This window comes from Rosa chinensis, chromosome 5, assembly GCF_002994745.2.
Source record: "Rosa chinensis cultivar Old Blush chromosome 5, RchiOBHm-V2, whole genome shotgun sequence".
In the NCBI taxonomy this organism is placed as follows: Eukaryota; Viridiplantae; Streptophyta; class Magnoliopsida; order Rosales; family Rosaceae; genus Rosa; species Rosa chinensis.
In genome coordinates this window covers 46,708,469-46,715,900 of record NC_037092.1, presented here as the reverse complement: position 1 = coordinate 46,715,900, position 7,432 = coordinate 46,708,469, and the positions used below count along the sequence as shown (strand labels likewise).

Genomic DNA, 7,432 nt, shown 5'->3' with positions numbered 1-7,432 from the left:
GAGCTAATCCTCGCCTCTAAAGTCTTCGCTCCTCCCATCTCAAAGTAAAACAAAACAAAAGCGCACACACCACCGATACCACCACCACCAAATTCTCTCTCTCTTTCTCTCTCTAGGGTTTTCCCTAATCCCAATTCCATCTCTCTGCAAATCAATCCGAGATCGACTTTATCTTCATGGAGGTAACACCTTTTACACCTTCTCTTCTTTTCTGTTTTTTTTTTTGGTTGCGATTCTACTGTTTAATTGCTCACGCAATTCCTTTTCATATACTATGATATCTTCAAGGCTAGCCTACTTTTTGGATTCGGCTTAGTTTTGTCTCACTTCCAGTATGAGTTATTGGATTTTATTTTCAATTTTAATTTATTTATTTTTTTGGTGATTTCATATGTTTGATACACTGTTCAGTTCAGTCTTGGTGTTCTGATTGTTGTTGATTACATCTCGGAGTTTCATTGTTCTTTCCTTTTTTTCAATTCTTAATTTTCTATTCTCGGGCAGCAGTTTTCTTCTTGTTAATTTGTCGATCTGTTTGTCTTGGTTGATTATGTATGATTCCTTCGGCCTTGTGTTTCCAAGTCAAAATTATATCAGATTAATGGTACATTGATTTTCCCTTGGTTCGCGTATAACCTGAAACTCGGTTGGTTTGATCACATCCATGCTTCACCTTGTTTATATATTCTGCGTTTTAGGAATTTGTAAAATTCTGTACCTGCTAACTGTAGATGATTGCTTTACAGGTTCCTCCTGGAATGGAAGAGAGCGGCAAGTCTGAGGCCCACTTGACCTCCCCAGCGGCTTTTGTGGAGGGTGGAATACAGGAGGCATGTGATGATGCTTGCAGTATATGCCTTGAGGCTTTCTGTGATAGTGATCCTTCTACGGTATGTATATATGTCGGAAGGTTTCGCCTTTTCTTATATGGTTTCTGTTTTAATCAATTAATTCCGTTTTTCTACCTGCAGTTGACCGGTTGCAAGCATGAATTTCATCTTCAGTGCATTCTTGAATGGTATTTTGTTATATTCTTTTTTCTGTAGTAAATTTGGCTTTGTACTTTTCTGTCGATTCTTGATCTGAGATAGAAGTGAGAGTGTATTATCATATCTTTGAAACAACCAAAAGCAGTATGCTAGATTATGCTGTAGACATTTGTGTTTTAATCTGTTAGGCAAACCTTACTCTTGTTCCATATTTCAAAGAAAATGCGTTGCTCCCATAGGAAAAGTAATTAGGCCAATCTTATTTATTATAAAGAAAGGGGGAAGAAACTTAATTGGTTCGATTTTGGTGAAATTTACAAACTGGTATGGCATAACCACTCACTGCTGGCCAGCTAGGTACCTGCAAATATTAAGCTAATTTATTTGCAAGGTTTTATGTATTTTCAATTGCAGAAAGTCCTTGATTGTCAATTCTGGTTGTTGAAGGCTTCAAAGATACTTCAAATAGAGTTTCTTTAGGCCATTTTGTATCTTGGGAATCGCTCTTAGATTGTGCTGGACTTGATAGGTTTCTACTGATTCATGACTTAGCTGGCTATCATTACTGAAATGAAATTGGCAGATCCTTGTTTTACCATTTGTAAGACCATTTCCTTATAATGTTCTATACCCAAGTATGAGTTCTAAAGCTTTCATCATTTAGATAATCAACATGTTTCCTTAAAAGTACCATAGGAACAGATTGCAACGGTAATAATTTCTTACTTGTCATTGCAATTTCTCCAGTATGTGTGCTGCATTGATGACTTAGATTTCTATAGTTTTAGTTTTGTACGTTTTCTTGTCTCCAATGTCTTCCCCTTGCTGCATAATATATTAAAACTATATGCGTGTCTCTGTGTGTGTAGACATATTTCTTTCTTTGATCATTTTCTTATTAGGATCTCTTTCAACATCTTTGTTCTAATATGAATCTCCAGGCAACAACTTTTAGTTGTGCCCATTTTTAGTTTAATTTAAACTGTCTCTTCTTCCTCAATTTAGTGAAAATAGGGATGAAAATATATGAAGGAAAATTGTTTGTCCAAGATTACAGACATGTTGCTATATAGTGATGACTATTAGTATAAGTACTCATAATTTGACCACTAGTTTGAGTGCAACCAGAGCTGTGGTTAAAATGAAAAGATGAGCTCCTTCTGTGTCTCTCATAAGTTAACCACTTTTTCAATTATTTTAAATATGAAATTACTTATACCCAACTAACATTGCTTTCATGGGTTAGAGTAATACTGTTTTCATCTCGGGGTATTCTGGTTTTAAGTTAGAGTAATGCCAGATAATTAGTCGCGTGCACTGATTATCTTTCCTTGTCCAAAGCTTCTTTTAAGTATAGGTCCCTATTGCTTGAGAAGTGAGAACTTTGTAGTCCTATTTCTAGCAACTGAAATAGAATATGTATTAAGTTTTCACTGCAGGTTTAGAGTTTATACTCAAAACTCATGAAAAACTTGAAGAGTTTCAATTAGAGGATATTGAAATATTTCTCTCACTTTGATATTTGTTTCATTCTGCTAGGTGTCAGAGAAGCTCCCAATGCCCTATGTGCTGGCAGCCCATCAGCTTAAAAGACCCCACCAGGTTTTTTTTATTCCTGGTCTATTGATTCATACTATTAATGTATAATTATGTTAGTCATTGCTGGAAAGAGTGTCATTAATTTTCTTTTTGTTTACAGCCAAGAACTGTTTGAGGGTGTAGAACGGGAGAGAAGTTATAGGTCAAACCCACCTCGAAGTACTGCAATATTTCATCATCCAACTCTTGGCGATTTTGAACTACAACATGTTTGTACTCTGCCTTCCTATTATCTCTTGTGAACAAGTCAGATCTAATATGGACCTAATAGAACAGGATCATATTCAAAAGATTACATATTTTTGTATCCGTTGCAGTTACCTGTGGGTGTGAATGATGCTGAACTTGAAGAGCGTATAATTCAGCACTTAGCTGCTGCTGCTGCAATGGGTCGGGCACGCCATATTGCCAGAAGGGAGGGCCAGAGAAATAGGTCATCAGGTCAAGGTCGGCCACAATTCCTGGTCTTCTCTACTCATCCTAATGCACCTCCTACCACAGCTTCTTCCTCCCCAGATCAGATGGGAGCGGGTGAACAAGCTCCTTCCGTTGCAGTAACTTTTCCGTCACCTCCTATGAATGCTGGAGAAGAAACTTCTCAAGTGACTACTTCAGGACCTTCTTCTCAATCTGGTCCTGTTTCTGCCTCAGCATCTGGATCTAGTGTCCCTCCATCCAATCAACATGGGTCTTCCATAAGTACTAGGTGCCATGTTCTTCACCTATTATTAATTAGTCGCTGCATGATATCACAACTTTACAAATTTTCTGGTTAACTTACTACTATGTAATGGTGATTTTCCTATAGGAGGTCTCCTAATCAGTCATCCCCAAGTAGCCAAGATAGAGCTGGGCCATCAGATTTACAGTCATTTTCAGAAAATCTGAAGGCTCGATTCAGTGCAGTGTCAATGAAGTATGAATGCACTCAAGTTTTTATTTTTATTTTTATTTTTTAAAATATTTAGTTATTACTCTCTTTTTTTCTGAATGGGAGTAAATGTAATTTTAAAATCCTGATTTTAAAACTTGGCGTATTTGTTTGCCATTTTTTGTTAGATACAAAGAGTCGATTTCAAAGAGCACAAGAGGTTGGAAGGAGAGATTGTTCTCTCGCAACAGTTCTGTTTCTGATCTTGGTCCCGAAGTTAAAAGAGAGGTTGATGAAGGGATTGCAACAGTATCACGCATGATGGAGCGTCTGGAAACAAGAGAAAATAATAGAATCAATGGTGCTTCTGGATCAGATAGTATAAACAGTTCAGTTCCCGAATCAGAAAATAGGCGAATATCAGAAAATGGGGGTCAAAATTCTCTGAGTGAGCAGAATAAGCCAGCTACATGTGCTGCTGCAGGCTCTAGTTCAAATTAGAAATTATTCAGCAATTGCATTGAAGTCAAAGCATTTGCTTTTATAAGGTAAGTTATGCATGTAGTTTTTTCTGCATTGAAACTACATTATTGAATTCTGTATGTTCCTTGTAATTCTATAATTAGATAGATTTGCTCTTTCCTTTTTCTTGTTACTTTTTGGTGGTTCGATTTCTATTTTATTTCTTTAGGCCTTTGTGTCTCTGTCTTGGTGTATTCTGATGAAATGCATGTACTATTTTGTGCTTACCATGTGGAGATGTATTGGTATCGGAATAGGAAGATGCAAGGGATGGGTTTCTGATGCAGGACAAGGAGCAAAGAACTGTAGAACTAGGGTTTATTTGCAGCAGTCTTGATTGTTAGAAAGAAAAGGGATTTAGAATAAGAAACTTAAGAAGAAAAGGGATAGAACTACTAGCATCACACCAGTAAGATTCTAGGATAAAGCTACTAGCATCACACCAGTAGGGTTTCTAGGCATCACACCCAGAGGACTTAGGCATCACACCTAAGGTTAGGTTGCATCACACAAACCTGGAGAGAAGCAAAAGCTTCCAATTTTATTAATCTTCAATCTGAAAATAAAAGACTACAAAGGCCTCTGTATATAGGGATGCTCAGACAATTCTAGAATAACTAGGAATATCCCTATGCCTAAAAGAATCCTAAAGAAATAATCCTAATAATAAAAGCCTAGATTTATTTGAATTACTTTCCAAATCTTGACTTAAAATATTCTGCTCATATCCTTCATCATTCTCCCCCTGTAGACTCCCCTTCCCAAACCACCAGGCTCTATCTGAAACCATTTCGATATAAGAATGTGAAAAACTTTCCTCTTGGTAGCAGCAGGTTTCTTGAGCGTCCTTCTCCTAGATTTATTTGAATTACTTTCCAAATCTTGACTTAAAATATTCTGCTCATATTCTTCATCAGTTTCCTAGGAAGCCAAAGCTTGTATTGATCCAATTTTATATTTGTACATGTCTCTGCCTAGGCACTGTTCTCCATGGCAGTAGATCAGTAATGTGAAATGCTAGGTAAACCGATGTGTTCCTGCATATTATTTTCTCTCATCTCAACCCAAGGACTTAATACTTTTTTAACTGCTGATACACACACACACACACACACACACACACGCACACGTCTCCGCTACGGACGTCCGTACCTTTTCTTAGGTACGGATTTCCAGTTTTTTCCCACTTTCCGATCACACATTTACATCTTAACCGTTCAGTTTTGAGGTCCTAATGTATAGATCATCTCTGCAGAATTTCAGCCAAATTGATGATCGTTAAGGCATTCAAAACTGCAATTTACAACAATGTACACGAACGGTTCCGGTTTAACAGATTTGGTCACACACACACCCGTCTCCGCTACGGACGTCCGTACCTTTTCTTAGGTACGGATTTCCAGTTTTTTCCCACTTTCCGATCACACATTCACATCTTAACCGTTCAGTTTTGAGGTCCTAATGTATAGATCATCTCTGCAGAATTTCAGCCAAATTGATGATCGTTAAGGCATTCAAAACTGCAATTTACAACAATGTACACGAACGGTTCCGGTTTAACAGATTTGGTTCGTTCATGTAAATTGAGGTTTTGGATGCCTTATCGATCATCAATTTGGCTGAAAATTTGTAGAAGTGATATATACATTAGGACCTAAAAACTGAACGGTTAAGATGTAAATGTGTGATTGAAAAGTGGGGAAAAACTGGAAATCCGTTCCTAAGCAAAGTTCTATATATATATATATATATATATATATATTATGGCGTAAAACACAGTACGTGTCCTTGATTTTCTGTTTCATATATAAATCCCCTCATTGTGCAAACTTGAGTTCAATTATAACAGAACCTTGGTACTCCACAGGCAGGTATGGTTGTCAGCCTGTCTACTATATTTTAGCTGGTGGTTCTGCATTTTTTGAGCTGGAATTAATAACTCTATCTCCTGTCACGCTCTGTCTTCTATGTCCAACTAGGCATGTGTGCAGGAAATTGCCTCTAGGTTAGATACTTATAGTGCTAGTGGAGCTAACAATTAGGTTGCAGCAGAAACTCTTCTTTTTTATTTTTTTCTATTTATATATTTGTTACCGAGGGTTGAGAAATTCTAATCGCGGTTGAGGTAGTTTTGTCTCATAAGTGCAAGTAAAATATTGGATAGAGTTTCAACGATTGGGTATTTCCGGAGTCTCTAGAATACCAGCTTTCAGGGTCTGAATTTATGGCCTAAACATTTGTTGTTGTTTTTCTCCTAATTATGTTGGATTGCCTGGGGGGCATGTGTCATCTGTAGGAGCTGGAAAAGGTTTAAGAACATTATTCTGGGGTGGTATCAAGATTCTGGTACACTGTAATAAAATATTTTCTTGTTTGCAAACCTGCAACAGGAAAAAACTCACTGAGGGTATATAAGGGACAATGTTTATTACATTGATAAACCAGTATGAAGTTGGATCATTTTTCTTGCATAATTTGGATGTAAGTTGATGGCAAGGGTTTGACCAATTGCCTGGCAAATAGTAAAGAACGAACCCTTTGACCTTCTGTTGTGGAATCTCAGCCATTTCGGTGAAGGTTATTTAAATTATCCTTATAGGTGAAAAATCATTATAATGCAGCCCATAACCAGTACATCTTGCTATATCATTATTCACTAGTCTACTTGTTTTCTGGACAGATTTTTTCCCATACCTATGAATGAAAAGGAGATTTTCTTGATGTCGATTTACTGTATGTTTGAGTTCATTAAATTTGTTCGTCTGTTTATTTTATTTTTTTGATACATATATGTAGCTTCAGTTGTTGGGTGTTCTGCTAAGATTGCATTTATTTGGAACAATTGTGAGCTTATGGAATGTTTCTATGTCATGGTAGGTGGAATTCTCTCTTTTCCGGTTACCAGATCTTGTTTGCCATACCCTTCCGGACTTCCAGTGGATATGCCTTTTACATTTGGAAAGGGCATTGCTGAGTAAGATCTGATTCAGAATAAAGAAACTACAGAATGCTCTACTATTTAGACCTGGATATCATCACATGCTTGTATATATGTTTATAATATAACTTATTTATGAATATATTTTGGATGTATGCATAGGCTCACTAGATGTTTCAAAAGATTTTTGGCTAATACATACATGTATCGTCTGTTGTCTTCTCATGGGAAAATTAACTTTGCATTAAACTTCTAGTGTCTATTAGCTATTTTACTTTACTTTTGCGATATGGGCGACTAAAAAAGCTTTATGAGCCAAGTTTTGTTTGATTGCAGAGCAAAATCAATCAAACGAAGCCTGTAAACTTTGGAAGATGCTAGAGGTTCCAAATTTATGTACCAAATTTTGATCTCCAATGGTGTGGCATATACCCTAAAATCACTTTTAACAATTTTGATCATGTAATTTATTTTGATTTGAGTCGCCTTGGTTCAGCAACTGTCTCCCTCACC

The 7,432-nt window shown here is 36.7% G+C and overlaps 1 protein-coding gene across 1 annotated transcript; it reads left to right on the top strand.

Annotated features, from left to right (window-relative positions):
• On the top strand, positions 1 to 7,174 carry LOC112202507 (E3 ubiquitin-protein ligase RHF2A). The gene is made up of 9 exons (XM_040506610.1): positions 1 to 182; positions 747 to 890; positions 972 to 1,018; positions 2,529 to 2,591; positions 2,689 to 2,797; positions 2,906 to 3,294; positions 3,397 to 3,504; positions 3,648 to 4,007; positions 6,859 to 7,174. The coding sequence occupies exons 1-8, from the start codon at positions 177 to 179 to the stop codon at positions 3,958 to 3,960; spliced, it is 1,179 nt and encodes a 392-aa protein (XP_040362544.1). The 5' UTR covers positions 1 to 176; the 3' UTR covers positions 3,961 to 4,007; positions 6,859 to 7,174.
• Positions 7,175 to 7,432: the final 258 nt, after the last annotated feature.

Excerpts from the sequence above, each read along its gene's own strand:
- LOC112202507 (XM_040506610.1), top strand. Across the intron at positions 1,019-2,528 it reads CTTCAGTGCATTCTTGAATG|GTGTCAGAGAAGCTCCCAAT; the intron begins GTATTTTGTTAT and ends TCATTCTGCTAG. Across the intron at positions 2,798-2,905 it reads GCGATTTTGAACTACAACAT|TTACCTGTGGGTGTGAATGA; the intron begins GTTTGTACTCTG and ends TATCCGTTGCAG.